The 22658-nt window shown below is 39.1% G+C and overlaps 1 protein-coding gene across 3 annotated transcripts in view; it reads right to left on the bottom strand.

The window, feature by feature from the left end:
- Nucleotides 1-309: 309 nt before the first annotated feature.
- kif19 (kinesin family member 19) overlaps nt 310-22658 on the bottom strand; it is a 34006-nt gene continuing 11657 nt past the window's right edge. The window contains exons 1-19 of one of the 3 annotated variants that reach the window (XM_063482704.1): nt 17875-18113; nt 15571-15681; nt 15360-15447; nt 14619-14755; nt 8363-8488; nt 8065-8259; nt 6086-6232; nt 5863-5985; nt 5523-5679; nt 5257-5428; nt 4700-4898; nt 4283-4553; nt 3917-4041; nt 3651-3814; nt 3439-3544; nt 2825-2948; nt 2042-2430; nt 1575-1743; nt 310-1317 (exon numbers count right to left, since the gene is read on the bottom strand). In XM_063482704.1, the coding sequence (XP_063338774.1) occupies nt 1190-1317; nt 1575-1743; nt 2042-2430; nt 2825-2948; nt 3439-3544; nt 3651-3814; nt 3917-4041; nt 4283-4553; nt 4700-4898; nt 5257-5428; nt 5523-5679; nt 5863-5985; nt 6086-6232; nt 8065-8259; nt 8363-8488; nt 14619-14755; nt 15360-15447; nt 15571-15681; nt 17875-18051 (3108 nt within the window). In that variant the 5' untranslated portion in view covers nt 18052-18113 and the 3' untranslated portion in view covers nt 310-1189. Of the gene's footprint in view, nt 1318-1574; nt 1744-2041; nt 2431-2824; nt 2949-3438; nt 3545-3650; nt 3815-3916; nt 4042-4282; nt 4554-4699; nt 4899-5256; nt 5432-5522; nt 5680-5862; nt 5986-6085; nt 6233-8064; nt 8260-8362; nt 8489-14618; nt 14756-15359; nt 15448-15570; nt 15682-17874; nt 18114-22658 lie in introns of those variants that run through there. The other 2 variants (XM_063482703.1, XM_063482705.1) reach the window with 2 other exon arrangements.

The raw sequence follows: 22658 nt of genomic DNA, 5'->3' as shown, positions 1-22658 counted from the left end.
TACATAATATTACCAATTTAAAAAGATTATAATACTTTTTTAAAAAAAAAAACCGGAATTATAAATACAAAATCAATTAAAGTTGCCCGCATTTTCCAGGGGATACATGCAAAGACTGGATTAACACTGGAGTATAAAAATAAAACGTGATTACACAAGAAAAAAATACCTTACTGCAATTTAAATGGTCAACCTTGGCCTTCGCGCCCCCCCTAGTGGACATATGTGAACATTACACAAGATAGACGAGTGTCACAGATGTTACAGACTTTGCAGGCAAAAAAGCAAACGCACAACAAAAACACATGCTTTGTTTTTTGGATACTTCGGTTAAATTTATTTAGGTACAAATTAAAAAAATGTACAAAATAAAGAATAGAAAGTTGCAATTATGAAAACAATATGAATGAAAAAATAATAATGGAAAAGGCAACAGTTAAATAATTAATTGAAACAGCCAGGTAATTTGCAAAAAACATTGTGTGGTACTATCCTGTGTATCTACACGACCATGACACTTAAAGAGTATTGTGGGTAAGAAAAGGCAGAGACCTTTAAGTTTGAAGAGCACAATGATCAAGATGATTAAGTTTTCTTTTTTCTTAAATTTCAGTGTGTCATGTTGAAACAAACTCACTACGAAAAACATTGATGTTGAAACCTTTTTACTGCAGGCCATTGCTCTTTTTTTTTTTTTTTTTTTTTTTTTTTTAAACATCGGCATTTGTGTAATATTGTCTCCTTCTAATCTTTTGTCCCATATCCATACTTTCCCTTGGATTCTCATGTATATCACTGCTGTGAGGCTCGTTAACACCAACCGCTCACTGTTCATAATAAGCACTGAACATTACAGAGCCACTGCACTGATAACAAAGGAACATAAGCACAGTCTTGCATTTATAATGAGCTTGATATGTTCCTGACACGACGATACCACAAGTGATTCAGCACAACAGCGAGCTAAAGAGGAAACACTTGACCCTCAGCACCATCACAGTGAGACCTGTGTGAAATTATCCAGCTCAATGTTGTTACAAATTTTGCGTAGTGACAGTCACTGAAGGATTAATTCTTTTTTTTATTGAGGCTGCATGCTCTCAGATCTCTAATAACAAGATGGTTCCGCTTCCAGGCTCAGCTGGGTTTGGTGTTAATGCTGGTGTTGGGAGTCGCGGCCAGTGTAAGCTCAGTGTCTGCGTATACGCTGGGCGCCCGCGCCTGTGTTTGTTATATAGAGGAGGGGCTGGGGCTGCCGTAGTTGGGATGCTCGCTTCAGGTTATTCATATTGGTTGTAGAGGACTCAGCATTTGAGCCTATGGAAAGAGAGGGAATAACAGAATGAATGCTCAGTACAGTGATGACGAAAGGTGAAAGAGGAATGATACTTGAAGATTGGAGACACATGAACATGAGTTATTTAAAGGCTATCATGTGAAGCTGAGCAGTAGAAAATACACTTTGCATGTTTTGCATATTATAAAATGTACATAAGGAGGTTTCTCAGATCGTGCTCGGCAGTGTTACAACTTTAAGGAAGACGATCTCCTCACAGGCAGTGAAATTGGTCTACCTGTTTGCTGGCTGCTGTGGGGAGGCCTGACTTTGGCGAGAGGAGGGACCCCTCGGTACTGGGGGCGTAGCATAGGGGCCTGGGGTTGACCATTAATGTGGAGATGAGGGTCTGATGTGCTGTCCAGAGGGCGAAACCTCTGAGCTGTGCTCGTCTTGGTTTGAGGTACCTGGAAGTTAGATGAAGAACACTGAACTGATCTTTCAAGACACACGGCATACGCCCATACCAGTGACATATATATAGTGACATAGAACACAGAGGGAATAACTCTAATATACTGTCTATAGTACCAACCTGCTGGCTTAAATCCTTATAAGAAAAATGATTACCACAAAAGAAGCCACCCCAGACCAGTCATATTAGTCCTGTTGTTAACACAGACTACTGATAATCTACAGACATCAACATTATGTGACACCTTTCACGTGTCTTGTGGCAGTTTGAAAAGAAAGCCAAATACTAACCGCTTGACCTGTGACCTCGAAAGAGCGTGAGCGTCTCTTTTTGCGACGGCCTTCAAAGTCTGCCTCGCGAGGCGTTTGGTTCTTGTTGAGCACCTGCCGGTTACGTGGGCGTGTCCAGGTCACACGCAAACCAGGTCCCTCCCCGGTGCTGCTGGACAGGTTATCGTCTGAAGTGGCATGTCTCAGCTCGGGGCTGGGCTGCCTGACGCGCCTCATTGGCAAACCTCTAGGGGGAGCTTCGCTTAAAGAAAGGCTGCTCTTCTGCTTCTTGGGGTCCAGGGGAGATGGTGCAGGAGGTAACCGCAAGACATCCACCTCGAGCGCTTTGGAGCGCCGACGTGCTGCTTTTACTGCAATGTTCTGGACCCCCTTTAAAATCTGCTGCCGCTCTGTGGAGACACAGGTAATTTCTTTTCACTGTTATTTTTAATCTCCATTCACACAACAGAAATAAAGCTAGTTAACAGAGAAACACTACTTTTCCCCATTAGCACTGATTTAATTGTTATAACTGAAAATCAATCGCTCATATTAAATATGAAGGAGATCTGCAGAATATTTCTTGTGTCCTGCTTCAAAAAATACACTTCTAGGTCACCGTGAAATCTGAAGGCTTCATCCTGAGCACTGATGCAAAGTGCTTAAAAAAAACAATCATTAAACTCAATGGTTTATTGATTTTCTGTTACCTTGCATTTAAATACTCCCCCCTGTATTTAAACTGTAGTTAAAAACCCTGTTAAAATTCCCCAAAGTTCATACATCCTCATTTGAATATCGTACCATTTATTGAGAGGGGGATATCGGCCCCTGCCTCGCTGCTCTCAGGTGATGAGTCCAGGTGGCTGCTGACACTGTGGCTGAGATGGCTGTAACTCAGAAAGCTCTCAGGAGCCAGAGGCTGCAGCTGCAGACGTGAGATGCAGAGTGCCACATTACAATATGACATTCACTGTGGTACTTTGCTTTCAGTCGGTCTGTCTGAGTGTCAGTGAGGATTAATCAATTCTATGGCTCTCCAAAATGAAATTTTAATTCTGAATGGGGCTCTGGTGGACTCCGGTGAACATAACTTTATCTTGCCAATGAGTCACATCTCTCAGATGCATTTACACAGGAAAAAATAATGAGCTGGAGGTGATGAAACAAAGATGTAATTCTGATAGTTTGGGAATTTCATCATGGAAAGCTTAGCAAAAAAAGCCTGAACATAGGAGTCAAAAGTGAACATTTTATTATGGACAGGCGAATGTTGAAAAACAAAGGGATTAATAGAGTGAAGTGTCTCTGAGAGTCAAATTCAAATACGAAGCCATGTGAAGAGAAGCTCTTCTGCGTTTTCTCACAGCTGATAAAGTAAAATGAACAAAACCAGATGGTATTATAGTTGTGCTTACCTCTCTGTTGCCCTTCCCATTAATGTGGATGGGAGGTGGGGTCATTACTGCTGAATGTTTCATTTGTCTGGCATGAGGGCTGCTCTTGAAAACTCTGTTATTGTCCCTAAAGCGGGGAATAAGAGAACAAAACTGAGAACCTACAGTATATATCCAGACAGTGTATCGAGTTAAAAAGCTTTAAGGCACATATGAAAAAGATGTCCTCTTACAGATCAGGTTCAGGCAGAATGGGAGGCAGGGTATGTCTGCGTATTTTGGCTTGACCTCGCCTGTTATCTGAGCACATGTTACGTATGCTCTCCTGGTCTGAATCTATGTCCTGCATGTTGTCACGACCGTGAGAAGGCAAGGCGATTTTAGGTAGCGAGACCTCCTGGAAGTAAGCACATAGGAGTTAGTTGTACCTTGTGTTCTTCTAGGCTTAATACTACTATAGTATCACTTAGTTTAGACTTTACGTGTCAGCTGTGGTTACCTTGATGGTCTGCCTGATTGTCACCTTTTCTAGGGCAATTGCTTTCTCCAGTTTCCTATCATCTAGTTCCCTCATGTACATATCATACAGCTCCTGAAGGTGTGGCGGTACGGGCAGACTGTGGTCTGTAACACGGAGGATAATTAGTGTCTTTAAAGCAGGAAATAATTTAATAAAAAAACCAAATCAAAAACAACTGATGAGCTCCTTCATGATTATGCAATTGTCTAATTGTCTGGTGCAAAGTAACTTCATTTCATTTATATTCAACTGTAAAGGGCCTAATAACCCAGTTAGCAGTGCTATATGTATTTAGATGATGTTTGTTTTTAACAAACTTTGGAGTCATAATGCTCACATACTCACCATCAATGAACTGCCTCTGCTGCTGAATAATTTCGTCACACAGGTGTCTGTGCTGTTCAAAACGCTGCACCACAAAGTTTTTCTGTCGGATCACGTTGTCTTTAAGCAGAGCGTGGGACTGCATCTCTGCGTTCTCAATCTCCAGCTCATGGACCTTACAGAGAAGTCCTAGGACCTCGCGTTGCTCCTCTGAGCTAACCCGCCGCGGCAGCAGCTCCTCCAAGCGCCGGGCCTGATCCCGAAGCTCCAGAAACCTACGCTCAAGCAACGCCTTTAAACAAAAGGTATAAAGGCACATTTTAAAAAGCAGACTGTATTTCAGACACTAAAAATATTATGTATGCACTACAGTCAAAGGTTTTATAAGAAAGATTCTGTTTTCTGCAATTTTTTCTAGTTGTAGACAGACATTCCCACCTTCTCCTTGTGAATCTTTTTCTGTTCAGCCATGAGTGCAACCAGATTTTCTCGAGCTATTGCCACCTCCTGAGTCTCCGTGGTGTCTGGAGGAGACTCTGAGGAATCAGAGTCCTTCTCACTTTCATCCTTATTGACACTTTCCTTCCTCCTCTCCGCACGCCACTTTCTCCTGCGCCTGCTGCGCTCCTGTTCCCAGCTAAGAGAAGAAAATTACACATTGTAACTGACAGAGACAATAATATCTGGTTAATGAAAGCACATTTGAAAGTACATAGTTGAAATAGACTTCTGTTTAAAAAAAAAAAAAATGTGGCCAATAAAATTCATTATTACATTTGATTTATGTTGTTTTTTTGATCAGACTTACAATAATTTATATTTATATAATCCACAAACACTGACACTTTCAGGGAACCTTAAGCACAACAAGCACATGCTGTGAGTTTTCAACATATTATCAAATAGCTGGATTAAATAATGTTACAAAGAGAAACACTGGATAAATACTGTTGGATAAAGAAGGGAGAAACATGACAAAAATGCTTGACACTGACTCTGTAATAGTTAAAAGATTGTTAGAGGTGGCAATCTGGATCTCCATGTTGTTGTTTTCCAGCTCCATCAGGCTCTTCCTGATCTCCATCTGTTGGCGGAAGGCATCCAGAAGCTGCTCCCTCAACAGATCCATCTCCTCTCGACTCTGCTGGCTGGAGTGGGCCTGGACCTCTGCTACAAGGGAAGGGATGGAGATTAGACTCAAAGAGCTCAAAAAGCAGGTATTTTTCAAATATTAAAGTCAGCGGTGAGTGCGAGACCTTACCCTGAACATTGCGGATGTCAGCTCGGTCAGAATTAAGCTGGCGACTCGCCTGTTCGGCAATCTTCTTTTTCAGCCGCTCGATCTCGCAGCGCAGGTCTGAGATGATATTGGTGTACTGAGCAATGTGGTATGACACATTTATCATGTTCTTCTTCACCTAAAGGACAAAGATGAAAAAGAATACTTGAGATATACTTTGGATCTATGAATTATACAATAGAAGTTGGATTTCTAACTGCAGAAAGTTGAGTTGAAGCTACAATAATTTATTTTTTACTGCCAAATGAACTTCTGCTAGAGTGAAGCAATACTGAGACATATAAAATATTACTCAGCTCACCCGTGTTCGAATACTTTTGGCACGGTCTGCATATGTCAGTGTGTTACGAGACTCCTCAAAAGCTACAGAGGCAGGGCTAATATGGGCTATCATGACCGTTCGGCTGTTTCCGCCCAAGGAGTCCTTTTGTTTAAAAAAAAGAATGATAAATATAAATACACACGCAAAAAACATCTAAATCATCAACACAGTTGGTCCCATATAAACCTTTAGAGGACTGTACCTTCAGGAGACGAGTCAACTTGCTGTCTCGATAGTTGACATACTTGTTACCATTTTTGTCACTCAGGGCGTTAATGCAGTTGCCCAAAGCCAGGAGGGAACGGTTGATGTGGGCCCCTTCTTTCAAACGCTGACCTCTATTTTGAGTCTGATAAAATAAAATAAAAATGGATGAGTAATGAGAAAACTTTAAATATGCTTTTAAAAAAGGAAAATATTCCCCCTTTTCCTTTACTGCTCTGAAGGTGATTTAAGTAATATAATAATAATGATAATAATAATAAAATAACAGTAATATTATGATAACACTTATTTTGGGGGGCACTGACAAAAAAACTGAATAAGTATCAACAGATTAACACAGTTTTAACCTATTAATAAGTTATACTAAATAGAGGATCCATTAATGATGGTGATATTTAAACTATGTTTTCACAGGCTTTACAGCCCCCGGACACCAGGGGAGTGTCAACATTAGTAAGCTACTGTTGGCCGTTTCTTTCGGTGTGTAGTTGACATGTTTCCACTCCTGTCCAATAGATGGCATTAGGTCCTTGGTCCATCTAGTACTAAAATAACACAACCTCACCTTTTGCTAACTACATGGATGCCTCTTGTTTACAGGGAGAAAAAATGTTCTTTGCAGCTTCATGTGACTAACACCTGTGAGATATGCTCAACCTTGTAATGCGCAACTCATCAATATTATGCCTTTCAATCATTCAAATAGTCTCCATGGCAAATAAGTGCTCTCACAGCCTGACCGCATGATTATCTCATGGTGAAGAAGAACAAGCCTGTGGTAAAATGAGCATCAGTGACAAGCTATTCAAATGAAGGAATAAAGCAGTCTCAACCTGAACAGCTGCCAAAATGAAAAAAAAAAAAAAAAACACAAAAACAACTGAACAAATACTTGAGTTTTTCTCACTTAACCGCTTGCAAAGAGAAGGTCAAGGCGATAATACATCCCAGAAAATGAATTGGCTCGCAGATTCTGTTCATCGCTGTAGTCACAAATACCAGTGTGACAATACAAAAAAAAGTTCCATGGACTGTTCTTCGCTTTTATATCTGTCATTCTTATTTTCTTTGTAAAGAATGTGCTTTAATATGTTATCTTCCAATTCTTTATTTTGTGTTAGTTTTCTGTAGAAATATCTAGAACATTTTTCATAAATTCCTGGAAAACAAAACAGTGTTGTCTTAAAAAAAAGAAAAAAGTGCAGACATCAGATTTCATTTATGAAAAGAAATGAGTTGTGATACCATTAACACAGTTACGGGATTCATGTTTCTGACCACCTGTCAAATTTGAGTCCACTATGAACTGTTTTTGACTCTACTTAGGTAGAGGTTGCAGGTATGTCGCTGCAACTGAATCAAAACATGTATCAAAAAGTTGACTGCTGTTGTAGCTGTTTAAGTCAGAGATAAACTTTAATGTATTTCACCATTCACTACGGGGTAGTTGCCTATAACAGTGTGCTGTGATAAAATCTGTATTAAGTTTCTCTCTTTGTTCCTCTGTTTGATTATTAGCAGGGACGATCAAAATGTTTAAGATTAATGTGTGTGCCAACACTAGAGCTGTGCCTTTGAACAATGTTGAAACAGTTTACTTTTAGAATCAAATTGGAATTATTTAAGGATTCTTAGCTATCATAACACAGAGCAAAATGGGGGAACTTGTGTCACAAATATATGTTAAAATGAAAAAACAAAAACTGGTGGCCACTGGTGGACATATCCTACTGGATCGAGGGACTCAGATTATATTATATTTTTTATAAGTCTCCTAAGATTTATGGTAACCTCCATCCTCTGAAGAAATCATTCATTGTTCCCCATGGAGACACGACTCATGGAGCAAACCCTTGTACTGTATACAGACGATTAGACAATGTTTCAGCAATTTAAAGCCCTCCCTCTGAATACATATATCTATATCTATCTATCTATATAGATATGTATACACACCTGTGCTGCTCGTTCGGAGCCGGCGAGGTCAATCATGAAGAGGCGTGCAAAGCGGACCTCCTGCAGAACGTCACGACAGCGGCTCTGCTGTTTGACAGCTACTTGCAGCACAGCGTGGGAGCGAGATGACGTCTGATTGGCGGCTGTTGGCTCCTGGGTGCGCTGTTTGTTGCCCTTCATGAGGAGCTCCATGATCTAGAAAAACACAGGTGTGAGTTATTTCTGGTCTTTGTAATTTCTGAGTGTTTTGATTGAAATAAATGGGTCATGTAGTGCTTGGAAAGGTAAACTGACTCACCTCTTGAGCATTGATGGTGGACACCTCTGTGATTCCAGCAACCTGAATAACTCCCTTAGAATCTTCTCTTAGGTCTAAGAAGCCTGAGGATGGATTCAGCAGGTCACGGATCATCTCATTGTAGATCTAATAACAAACAGAATATATGTATAAATATATATGAATGGACCTGCAATAAAGATCAAAAAGCTAGGTTACAGACACAAATTAACTGTGAACATCCATGGAAAAGGCTTCATTCAGCCTTTCAGGCCTCCTGCATAGACCTGGTACAAAAACATCAAGTGCTACATTTTCAGCAACTGTCATTAAGTAACCTCTACTTGTTGGGTGGCAAGCTGTCATCAAATTAACGTCAGTGCTTTTTTTCATGAAAGCAGAATTGAAGTGACTTCTCTGAACTGACAGTAATGGCGTGAACGTGAAGGCCCACAGCCACATAAAAACCCAGTGTAGGAAGTTACATCCTGGAAAGTGACCACTGGACGACAATCTGCCAGTGGGTTGGAAATGTTAAAGATGCTTTTTATTTGTCGAGCAGACAAACCCACAAACGCTAACAAGAGGATGCTTTTACTGCCACTGACAGCTGGGTGGTTGTTCTGTTATTTTTTCCATTGGTACACTATGATTGCTGGTGATGTTTAAACAAGCCCAAGTGTACAGCAGCTCTGAGAGGTTCTACTGAATCATAGTGGTACTTTGAGCTAAATGTTAAAATACACTCGTGGTAAACGTGCTAGAATCACTGTTAGTGCTCTGCACAAGATACAGCTAAGATATATGTTCACAATACAAAGTGTTGAATAAATTTAACACTTGACAAGATGATGGCTTTAAAAGAAAATAATGGAATCATTAAAGATTGCTGGATAGTCAGAAATATTACAGCATAATACATCAAAGCTAGCAAAGAGGATACAAAAACAACTGTCAGTGCAAACTATCAGAAAATCTACTTAAATAAATACCGACAATCAGCCTAATGTTGTCATGATATTAGAAATGTAATTGCTAGTGAGACTACCAGCTGAACTACATGATTCTTGATACTCAATTTGACACCAAAACAAAGTGATTATTATATGTACTTAAACACAAACGTCTTGATTAAAACGTTACGCTGTTGCCAGGTACTTTAGGATAACAGCGCAAAGTAATTCCATGCCCAACAGTGTCCACCTGTCTTTATCAAAGGTATCCTAAATATTAGTTCTGTTGACCTCTGGTGACCTACAACAGCTCTCAGTCTGAGTAAGTAACATGTCTGGAAAAGTCTAATACTAACATGGTGCCAAGTAAACTGAAAAGGCTTTTGGAAATCAGACATCATTCATAAAGAAACCCATTTCGAAAGAGAACTGGCTTTATATTCTGAACCTTCAGATGGACAAAATAGTAGTTAGTTATTTGGACAAAAGCAGCTGCCAGAAACCAGCTTGCAGAGTTTGCCATCCTTAGAGGCTCACTAATGTAGCTAAAAAGGTTTCTCTTTCCATTAAGGTTTCTAAATCTGCCAAAACCCACAAACCAGAATAAACATGAACAAAAAAGGAGGACGGCTGTGTGCATGTGAATGGTACAGAATGGCTGAAGGTGTCCTTTTATCAGTACAGGCTATATTTATGTGCTCTGTGCACATGTTTAAGAGATTGCACATGTGAAAGAGATTGTGATCGGAACAAGGAAAGGAACAGATGTGTGCATTTCGGTCAGTAAGGCTATAAAATGGCATTTAAACTCTTTGTGGTGAGGCAGCAGCGGTAACAAATTGCTCCCTGGAAACAGCAAACACACATGTCACGCACACACTTGTTTCAGGATTCATCCCGATGAGTTCAATACAGGTCAGAGAGCATCCAGACTCAGCGACTAGGCTTCCTAATAGGAACATTTTAACTTCCACCCACCGAGAGCGCTACTAAAAGCTAGGCTTCAATAACATTGTCAGCCACTGAACATAATGATAGAGTCTGGCACTGAAAACACAAAATGTCATTTTGATGTCAGATGCAAAGCCCACTCTGAGAGGTTAAATTTGTATCCAACAAGTACGTCTATTGTGCCATTTTCATTTTGTGCTCTTTTCATATTTCATATTCATTTTTCATCTCTTTGTTTGTGTTCCTCATTTTGTTTTCTTTTGCCTGGAGCTTTTCCTTTTTGTTTTCTTCTCCAAATTTCTTTTCTTTCCTGACAGCCTGAACATTTCTGAATAAATCTGACACATTTATTTGTATTTTTGTGCTGCCATCTTTTGCAGATCTTGTTGCAAAACTATAACAGATAAATTGTTCACTTAAAATCATAGAAATAACCTCAATGACAAAGTTACTTTCAAAGATTCTTTTCATGTTTACTTAAAACAGAAAAAACCCCAAACCAACAAAAACATTCAAATATCTTGCTAAATGACGTGGTGAAAATTGTAATTAGATCTCCTGAATGCTTACTGTAATGCTATATTGTTTTTGTATTTTCAACGTGAGGAAAAACCTAAATGACCTCTTGAAGCCTGTAGCTGTACTAATTCACACCAGCCAGGATAAGTTTCTTCTGTCAGAGTCAAGTGAACCAGCTCTATTGTACCCAGGGCTATTAAGGCTTTTGTTGCTGAACACACAGAGTGAGCTGTACCTGCTTGTCAATAATGAGGTGTGGAACCACAGCCAACAGTGAAACCGCCATCCTCAGCCTGTGGTTTTATCTGTGGTTCATCATCCACTGACAAAGGCAAAGGTAACAAACATCTAAAAGTACTGAACGTTTCTATATAAAGGCACATGTAAATCCAGTACCCAAGAATAGTTTCCAGTTACTGTTGTCAATTTATAGCAATGTGCTGAAGTAATGATGACAAGAGACAAGAATGGCATGGACTGAGCAATGGTCTCTACAATCGACCCCCGCCTATTCACGTTCAGTATTCGCAGATTTTTTCATAGGGCATATCTAAAATATTTCCTAATCATTTTAATTTTATTTTCGTGACTAAATAAATTTTTTTATGATAGAAAAATGATTTACTAATTTTCAAATATTCATATTAATGTAAACACAGCAAAATATCAATAAAACGTCGAAATTCCAAACACAAAGCTCCCGGGAAATAAAATGCAGCTTGGGAAGCTGAAATATATCAGCATTTTAAGAGAGGGTCTCAAGTATTTCAGCTATTCACGCGAGCTTGTGGTCCTTACCCCCTGTAAATACCGGGGGTCGACTGTACTATTATTCCCTTGTAATGTATTCAAATCTCAATTCAGTCTAACTTAAAAAAAATTTGAACTAATAGCCCCAACAAAGGAAAATCACTTAAAAAAATTAATTCCAAAATTCAAAGAAATTATTTAATTGTTTGCATCATTATTTCACCTAAATGTAGTTAAACTCAAAAGCTAATTAGGAGGTAAACAGCAGCACAAAAGCACATTTTGTATGTTCTGTATTGCCACAGGATAAATAATTAGTCAGACGTCGACACTGTTATTAAAATATAATCGCTCAGTAACTTTCGTTCACTCAGAAGCAAACTCATATTTGTTTTTTTAATAACATTTAATTGATAATCTGAATTTTAATAGAATATCTACATAGGCATACCCAAGCCCATTTTCAGGAAACCATCAAACCTGTGCTCTAGTGCAAAACTGTTCAAAACTAATTCAAGTTTATTAGGTTAAAAAAATTTTTTTTATGAATTGAATAAGTTAGCACAGCTGAAAACTAAACAACCTCTAAACATTGTACTAGTTGAGCGACTCAGGCTTCAGCATTTGTATGTTATTACAGTCTAAAATTTTCCCCCAAAAAACAGTAAAACTCAAACTTTTAAGAAATAGAGACAAATTTATGTGGAAAAACTGCCACAAAAACTAAATGCAATGGTGTGTATTACTCCAGTGAGATAACAACACAGACTAAATCTAACCAAAACAGAAAGAGAGCTGGGAGTTTCCAGTACTCGACTGAGAAAGACATGTATGTACATAAAAGTTTCTAGTTTGACAAACAGGCGCCTCGCAGGTCCTCAATCAGCAGATTCATTAAAAGATGCCCGCAAAACATGCTAACAGTGAAGAGGCGACTCCTGGAAGAAATATCTGAGTCTTAAAAATGATGCTGCGTATCTGAGACTAGGCAATATGAAAATAAAATAAAATGAAAAATAAAACCTAGACACTGAGCATAAGAAGATTAAAAAACCCTGCAGAGACAGGCTGATCAAAATGAGATCTCTTTGGGTGAAAAAACAAACAAACCCCAAAACAATTTGTGAACAGAAGAATAAATAAAAAGACCCAAACTACAACTTCCTCTGCAAAAACAATTTAGAAAAGAAACAGTTTGCTTTTATTTTCTCCGCACGTTCGGTGAACAGAACAGCTACCACATCCCTTTTTAAGTGCCCATCAACCAATTCAGTTCATGGGAGCTGTTTCAGGAAGGAATGAAATGTGTCCAGATGACCTAAACTGAATGCCAATTATAATTTCTATTCACACTGCAAATCATGTGATTAAGTTTGAGTTTTCATGAAAATTTTCTGGATGATCCTAAACTTTATAAATAAAGACAGATAACACAGTAAATGGGAGAAATTAGTTTTTGAACATTTCAGACACCTCTCAGCCCTTCACTGCATTTGATGTTGTTACAAAAAGCCACATTTCCAACCACAAGAATCATTCGAAGATGCAAAACATACAGGCCAGTAACTTATTAATGCTTCAACATATACTAGTCAACATATACTAGTCGAAAACCCCCAAACAAAACACAAAAACAAATAGGCAATGCAAGCTTTAAGTCATGACTGCATTTTCTGTTAGTACAACATTTTAATCTCTTAAGTACCCAAACATATTCTGTCAGTAGTTTTCAGTTGTGATCAACTGGTTTCAGTCAGTGGTGGGATTGGTGTGTTTACTGAACACAAATGAACTCTCTTGTACAGTCCAGAATCAATCAGTTTATTGTATTTTCAAGCCAATGCTCTCCAAACACAAAAGAACAGTGTACACACAACACCGTCATCAGTGCCACCATGCCGTGAGTGACTGAAATTGGCTAAGGCTGAGCTACTGGCATGCTGGATGCTGACATGAGTGTCCAAGCTGTTCCTGCAGCCTCGCATATCCATGAGAGTACTATCACAAATCTGATTCCTCTTGAAGAAAATCGGAGTGGTGAGCGGTACCAAGCTGAGGTGTTAGATAGAGCTTGACCACTATAATGGTGGGACTCATATCCCTGGGGCTGATACGTTTACATTTACTGAAATATCAGAATCAGCTTTTATAACAACAGATAAATGAAAATGTTAAAAAGTAAAAAGTCAAAACACCCTTCAACCCTGAGTGTTCACGCTGTATAATTTGTCCAGCAAAGGGTACTTTGAAATTTCCCTGCAGGCCACACCTTTCGCCACAAACACAACAACTAGTTGATCTGAGGAGAGTCGGCCAGAACTTAAATAAGTTATTCCCAAATTCTTGTGACAAAAAAAACCAAGATAATATGACAATGCAGTTCACAAACTATCTTAGCAAGGATTCATAAATTTCTATGCACATCACAGGTTCAGGAAATCTGTTTAAGTTTCATGTGTTTGACAGAAACAAAAAATATCAGTTCATACATTGAAGTTTTAAATCTTCAAATATTGCTATCAGTCTTAAAAATCCTACATCAGCTGGATCTGGAAACTTGCTTAGTCCATGTGCTGATGGGTGACTGCTTGTATCACTTCCAGAGGTCACCTCATTTTAAATGTTTTGTATATTTATACTGCATATACTATATGTGCAAATATTATAAATTCCATTGCATAATATAAAAATGTATCTAACAATCTTATTCTCCCGCTCTCTCTACTGGGCTGCAGATAAGGATGCCCAGCTCACTTCAGATGTGACATGGATGCCAGAAAAAAGTAAAGTGATAGCTGTATCTGCCTACTACGGGCATTAATTAACAACATCAAATGTTACAAGAACAGTGTGGAGGTGGAACCCCCCCCCAAAAAAAGACAAAACCAAAAAACAAAATCCCATTTGAACAGTAGACAGAACCAGCCATGGATATCTAATGTTCATACCTCAAGAAATTAGTGGTAATTACTGAGTGAGCAATCAGAGTAATGGATCTAACATTTTGGGTCTCACTGCAGAGCAATTAGATGTGTCATTACTTGAGAGTTCGTGATAAGAATACAGGTCTAGAGACAAATTCTTTTAAAAATGAAAAGCCTTACTTCCAGATAGGACATAGACACACTGTACAGCATGTCATCACTGGTCTCCTCAATGGCACGGAACAGGTCATTCAGAGTTCGAACATAGATGCCTGGCTCCTTGTCAGTCCCTAACATGGTGTACGTCTTTCCACAACCTGAAAACAAAATATAATACCTCTCATAGACTCAGTCTTAACCACGTAGTGAGCATCCAGTGACGGACAAAATTAGCTACAGAGGTGAATTCGTGAAAAAACATTTTAAAGTATAAATAAATGCCAATCATTTGCTCCTAGCGTGTTAACTTTGTAGTTTCAAGAAGGAAACAACATGCATACACATGAGTGGCTACAACCTCTGTGCTTACTTTCCATAAGAGGAGGCCAAGAGTAGAGCTTGTGTGGGAGAAATGGCCAGGCAGAAGGCAAAAAATGAAAGCAAGAGAAAGGTGGGAAACTTGATGGAGCAATGGCTCTGTACTAGTCTTTGACAGCCTGTGACTACCCACTGGAAATGTGGGATGCAGAGCATGACTCATTTTCTAATCAGGCCTTTGCTAAAATCAAAAGTGAAACAGGTGTTAATAAGATGTCTACCTTTTCCCAAAAGCTTGCTGAATAACTCTCTGGCTCAGGCTGACAACAGGTCAGGAGGGTTGCACATGTAATTAGTATATGATACACCTATGAGCACTGAGACTGAGTACTAAGAAATATACTTGGTTCTTGTTCAATGCACATACACTCGCACAAAACAAACCTGTGGGTCCATAGGCAAACACAGTGGCATTGTAGCCTGATATAAGGCCCTCAATTAGGCCTTTTGTTGTTGCCCGGTACACTTCCTCCTGTATAGGGAGGAGAAAATAAAGGGTTCAGGCCATACATAAACAGCTACACATCGATATGAATACAGTGCAAGATTTGCTTAAATTTAGTTTTTTTGTTTTCTTCTTTAACTCCTGACAAACCTGACTAGCGGAGAAGTCAAATGCTACATCAAACATGTAAGTCTTCTCCCTCGAGCGATTGGCACGCAAGATGTCGTCTGGGTCTTCCATGGGGTCCATCAGAACCACCATCTAATGATGAAGAAAATGGTTAAGATACAGGAAAAGAAGACAGGCTTTTGCAGGAAAGGGGCTAAACAGTATTGACATCAGCGAGGCCATTGAACTTAGTAATGTGTTTGTTGTGTAGACAGTTTGGTTTACTTTTAATAACAGTGGAAAGATGTGCTAATGAGCAAATGGGCTCTCTATTCAGTGACATTAGGTCCAGCTTGAAAGTGTGGCAAAGATAAATGACCAGAAGGTCAGCTGAAAGGCTACTGAAGCATAATTCTGCTGGGATTAGATGGATGACTGTTCACTAATCATTACAGTATCTCATAAGTGCAGGAAAAAAAATATAAACGACCGCTCAGTTTCCAGGACTAGCTAACACAAAATAAAGATGTGTCTCTTTGTGGCAGATCACTCCAGATGCAAGTTTCTGTTGAGCCCCTTACTGTGCTGTACATCTGGAAAAACGAGATAGCCATTTGCTCGATGTCTCCCTTCAGGCCAATGAGATGAGCTCCAGTACCTACTTAATGATCATAAAACACCATGCTCCAAGTGTGTCCATTTGGATTTATTTTACTACATTTATGTCTTCTTTTAAAGTAGGTTTTAGCATTCAATTACCTTTTGTGACTATTTTAAAGGGTCTAGTTCACCTTCTCTCCAACCTTTATAGTTTCCACATTTGCTAAAACACAGCTGTTGGTGTTAAATGACTAAACTGACTGTTTGTGACAGTGAAGAGGGATGTTCTGTGTAGTAGTATCAACTTACACCAATTTGTAAGCATTTCTGTATTTTCTTGAATTAAAGGTGCGTGTAATTAGCACTAAATTATATGTGTATAGACATATACACATACATACATACACACACACTAATTACTTGAGACTCTCCATAATCTGTTAATGTGGTCACAGGGGCAAACATACTACGGTTTTACCACAGATGGTATTTTAATATATTCAGATCCAAATTAAAGAGGCATGTACAAAAAAAACAAAACAAAAAAAAACAAAAAAAAAAAAAAACACACACAAGAAAATACGTCTAACAGAGAAAAGCAGTGTCACATGAAGGCAAAGAAAGGAAGGGAAAAGCAATTGTGCAACTTCACTTTTGTGCACCTTTGAGCCTAAATGTTAAAAGTAAAATCTTTAGTTAGTATAACTTCTTCCACCTATATATTATTAAAGTTAATGGTAAGAAATTGCATGTGAAAGATGAAAATGCCAGCGGAAGCTATTTCCTCCAGGAAATGAAAGCCACTTCTTGTGACAAATACAGTCCCCTCTACACTCATTTCACAGCTTGTATGTAGAATATGCATTTATGGAAATGGGAATCCACTCAGGCCATCTGTCTGAATCATGGTCATAGAACATAATGACCCAAAAAGCAGCTCACATGGCAAAGACAGTCATGCAGTAAAGAGACAAACTTCAGTTTTTTAGGGAGAAAATTGGAAACATTGGTGTTAAAAAAAATGCTAAAAATATGCTTTTGTACATGTGACAGCCACGGTAGCAGAAATTACACTGAATGTGAATAAGCACTGAAATGTCACATTCTTCTAATTGTTCGGTTTGACAAAACTAGTCCATTATCACTAGTAAGTCACATCTCTGAAAAAGAATATTTCAGAAACAATGCAGAAACAGAACATCACGACATCAGGAAAAATATATTACAATAAGGATGGCAAATCTTCGGCTCAGAATGGTTCCAACTGACTTGGTGTGATTGTACACAGCTGAAGGAAAATTAGTTTTCTCACAGTATTGTAGGTTTGAATCTTGTGCAACTGACCTGGGACAAAAATTAATAAAAACAGAGAGCACTTAAGTTTATTTTAGATATGACCATGGGGGGGCTAGGGGTTTGTCAGCTCACCAGCTCCTTTCAGCAGTGGGCCTTGAGAGTCCTCTGAGGCCTGAAGCACCCGGCTTGTTTGATGACCCCCCCCACTCTCCCAACCCCACCAACCACTGAACCGCTCACTTTGAAGCCTCTCAATTGAAATTCAAGAGAGGGGGGGGGGGTTCCACTTTTAATAAACTGGGAACAACAGATGAAGGCGGGGAGCATGGCAGGCTTACACAGGTTGCAATCAGAAAAGAGGGGGACAAAGAGGAGAGTGAAGTATTAAGAAAAAGAAAGAGTAAACATCGAAGGCATACAACTATTTGTTCTTTGAATTTATATCGTTACCTTTTCAGTTAGTATTTTTTCTGTGGCATACACGTGAAGAAGATTAATGCCGCAATGTCCTTTCGACACAAAGATAACATGTCCAGCAACTGATGCCCATTCTTCCTCTTTCCCTAACTTCCTCCGTCTCCTGTAGCACCCAGATACAATGACGTACAAGCTCTGATCGCATTTCATAGCAAAGACACTGTGAACAACGTAGTACTTCTCTTAGGTGCTCTTAAGCCACTTAGTCTCAGTCAATGTGATGACCTTCACAGACAATGTGAGTGTAGTCAGAAGAATTATTCTGGCAAAGAGCAGCAAAGACACAAAAAGTGTGTAATTGAACATCTAATAATAAAATAAATGTATCAAAGTTGTCAGGAGCAAAAGAGGCCATGCCAGTTGTAGTTACACCCAAGTGAGGGAGTGTTTTTGCCCACCTCTTAAGGGAAACCACTGGTCCCAGCGGTGACAAGAGGTGTAGCCAGGAAGGCCCGGGATGGACAGTCAGGCAAACAATAGTGACCCTTTCTCACATTAACCTATTGTGACCATGGTAAAATGTAACTTTAACTCTAGATAGATGTTGTCAACCACAATTCCTCTTTCAGTCATCTTTCTATGATATGAACTACGCCTGCCACAACATAGAAGGGAATGAGGGAAAATAAAAATTTTAGTTCAATTCAGTTTTATTTATTTATCATCATCTGAAGGCACTTAGTCTTGTAAGAAAAAGAGCACAACATTAAACATAGATTTGCAGTAAATTGATCCTTTATGAGTGAGCATTTGGCAACACTGAGGAGAAAAAACAATCTTTAAAAGAAGCAAAAGAAATGATCACTTTACTATAATTTTTTTTGTTGTTCTTATACACAACAAATGCATAAAACGAGTGTTTTCACATTTTCTGCACCCCTGGAAAGACTTTTTGGAGGTGGGGGCTAAAAAGTACCAGTTCAAATGTAAACAAAAACTATAATAGAGTAAAATGTTTTCCTTTTTGAAGTTAGTTGGTCTTATGTTGAAAAGCGACATAGCTTGTTAATATATGCAAGGCATATATTAACTTGTATATATGCTTGTGTAATTTTGTTGCTTGAAAAAGCTGATGAGCACACAGCAGTGCTGTTACATAATAGCAAGTATCAAATGCATGCTTTCATGCACAGTTCTGTTTCTGTGCATGCGCTTGGGAAATCATTAGGGACCAAGGGTGTTGATAACACTTATAGTCCCATCTGTCATCTGTGTTTCTTGAGTTACAGTATAGGCTACCTTCCCACGGCTCCACCCATGAACATCCACACACAGCATCTGCTGCTTGGAAAGATTCTATACTATTAATTTTCTTAAGTCTCCTGATAAGACTTTAAGGTGCTGGCTCTAGTGTCAGTACACTGTGTGGCAACATAAGACAGGATGTCTGGACTTGTGCCTAACCTTCCTGGGTTTAGAAGTTCTCGACACAGACGGCCTTTACCGTAGGTTGTTCTCTGCATTTAATTAAGAGGCTTCTGAGAAGTGTCTGAGGTTAGGTACAGGTCAGTATTAGCCCTTGAGCACTGACGTCTAGCGTACAGAACAGGTTAAGAAACGCTTAGAAACGTAGTGTTCTTGACATTAGCTTTATACACATCCTCCCTCTTTCTGGTTCTTGCTCACAGTTACATGGAAACGTACTCAAACACTCACAGCGAAAGAAGCATGTTGATGTGTATAAGATGAAAAAGACAGAGTTTTAACGCACTTATGAAACACAGTAAGTTTGAGCACAAAGAAATTCACCTATACAAAAGGTACGTAATTTATTTCCCCACAAGAACCGACTAATCACATTTTGCCACTATGAGCACATTTGGCAAATGTTAAGATAAATTGATGAAACTGTTAGCTGGCAAAATGAGCCTTAAAATAGTTAATCAAACTCATCTCTCTTGAGTTGAGCTTACTTGAGGCGAAGCTGTGAGTCAGTGAACAGCTGCACAGCAACCATTCTCCAAACACAACTGCTATAATACAGCGAGCACATAGATCATTATAAGGGCCTATGTGTTTGCTGTTAACGATCAAAGTAAAGGACAGGCCAAACCTGTGATAGTATAGTAATAGTCAATTTGCCATCACGTCCATTAATGGCTTAGCACTCTGATGATAACAACCAATTGCAGCAGCCAGTGTGTGATTTCTAAACCTCTGCCAAAATGGTTAAATTTATGGGTAGTGGTCAAACCATGATCTTTCAAAGATCCGGAAAGACACAATTTTAGATGTTTGACGTCAAAACAAGACTTTCCACTCAGTTCTAAATTGGCTCTTGTTGTTATTTCTACCAGGACCAATCGCCCCTTTTCACTGGCTGCTGACTTATTCATGGGGACCTCTGAAGGAGACATCAATTTTGACACAAGTGGGCTAGAAGCCCGATGCGCCTGAGAAAAGCACAAAGTGAAAAGGAAAGCAATTTCCTGGTTGACAGCCTCTACAAGCATGGTGTCATTTCTAGCAGTTTTAATCATGGTGTCACAATGGACATCACATGCTACAGCCACTTTTCATTTGGATGCAGCGCGTGACTCATTTTAACTTGACCTCGGACACTGGCAAAAAGAAAATGGTCAGAGCGTGAATTTATACACGGTGGCTAAGAAAAAAAGAGGCTATAAAATATTTATAGTATCTCAAGGATCAGCCAAAGTCAGACAACAGCTTGCTTATGAGGCGACATGAACCCAATTAGCATGATGGCATTATCTATACACCTGTAAACAGTGTGGTGAGATGGAGCAGTGCTGCCTGGTGCTTTTCTTGGCTGATGGGAATGATGATCCGCAAGACTTGCTGTTGGGGTGATTAAACCAGCAGGATTGACTTGGTTGGCCATCCTGCTGACTATAGCACAGCTAGCCCCCACCGTAGATCTATAATTCAAAGCCTGGATGTGGTGCGGTTTCACTAGCGAGCCAGCCCTGGTTGCTTCTCCCTGACTCCCTCTGCTATCATGTGCCAAATGGAAAATGCTGCCAAGACAGGGAACAAAAGTCAGAAGTCTAGAGATCAACCAGTTTTCTAAGCACTATTTCATTACACCTAGATAATGGTTAGGGTCACTAAGAAAATAACAAAGCAAAATCTGAAAACACTACACTAGAAGCAAAACCCTTTTCCTGTCTTGTACTAATCGTATAATTATTTTCAGGCTTTGGTGTAGTGCATTGCTAGAAGGTAAAATTAAGGAAAACCTGAAGAAATGTTGTGAGATATTTTAAGGTTAATTAACAAAACCCTTATACATCAATGAAGCAGCAACAACTGACGCAATAACCAAAGATAGCACAGATGAGAAATCTAAAGAACTGACACCAAAAATGTTAAGATGCTGTCTGAATTAGGGTGTATTGGCTTCAGTGTTGATGAGGTAACATCCCTTAATCAGAATCAGAATCTTTTATTAATCCCTAAGGAAATTATGTGAACAGTTCATAATGCATACTTTGAAAAGATGCATTTGTGATAGATTGTGGTCACACTGAAAGAACTTTCCCACTATGACAAGCAGGCTATTGGGAAAAACATGGAAAAATACTATCTTGTTGTCTACTGAAATCCTTTAATTTGATTTAAAACTATCCCTACAAATCTATATGAGACAGATAAGTTAAAAGTGCAGTTGAAATGTCTGCTAAAAATAGAGCTGCTAATATGTTTAAAGACTCTCCCTGCTGACTTCAACTGAGCCACTGGCAGAAAAAGGAAATGCCACCCACATTAGGTCTACAATGCAGTCCTTTTAATGTCATGCAGGTATTCATCTCTTTATTTATTAAAGGACAGGTACCCATCAGAATATGAAATAAATGTATTAATCTCTATGTGACGACTCAGCTCTCTGTGTGTATTTCAGTAGTCCCTTCTAATATCTTCTGGCTGCACAATTACATAACAGTAGATTTGCTTAACAATGCCATCTGCATGCTGTGTCAAGAATACTGAAGAAGAATAAAAGGACTGAGATCAGAAAAAGAATGCAAGCGGGTCTAAGCTGTGACCTTTACAAGGCAACCTTTCAAGCTGCTCTGTCAGCAACGCAACCAAAGCTTTGGAAAATCCAACGGGCACAATTGCAGCTGGTTATCTGATAGAAACCCTCGGTACTGCCCTCTGCACCCCAACAATGCTACTGTATATCCCGTTTCAGAGGCTCTCCATGATTGGAGGTGCGTGCTGGATCACAGTATACCTGATACAGTGTGCCTGATAGCAAGGTCTGCTCTTCTATTTGATGTTATATAAGATGTCTGGCTGTGGCTAACGAAGGCCAAATCATTACAGTCAGATGTAATTCCGACTGAGATGTTCAATAATACACGCAATAGTACTTTCAGCCTCTTGCACAATGCAGCAAGATGTCTTTTAAGCTGAAGAATTGGATGAGAGAAATTACTTCATTTTGTCCCTTTTAAACTTCCAATTTTCCTCGCTTCACTCATCACTCCCTTTTTTTATGTAGCACAGATGCATTATTAAACAGCACAGGCACGGATTGTTAAAAAGGACTGAAAGAACAATGCAGCAATCTGTCATCCAAAAAAGCAATTCACTAAACGTCCAGATCACAATTCAGTGTGAAGATGTCAGGTATCTTCACACTGTCATAAATTATACTCTAAAATAAAACAATCAAACCCATTAACCACTTTTATTTTGTTTCTTGTGTTAAAAATGTCATGTTTGTGAGATAACATGCAAGCTAACAGAAGACAATGACAAAAGAGTAAAGTCAACGCCAAGAGGTA

The sequence above is a fragment of the Pelmatolapia mariae genome, linkage group LG8, assembly GCF_036321145.2.
Source record: "Pelmatolapia mariae isolate MD_Pm_ZW linkage group LG8, Pm_UMD_F_2, whole genome shotgun sequence".
NCBI classification, from domain to species: Eukaryota; Metazoa; Chordata; class Actinopteri; order Cichliformes; family Cichlidae; genus Pelmatolapia; species Pelmatolapia mariae.
The sequence above is the reverse complement of the archived record's forward strand: the minus strand, read 5'-3'. Positions and strand labels throughout refer to the sequence as shown.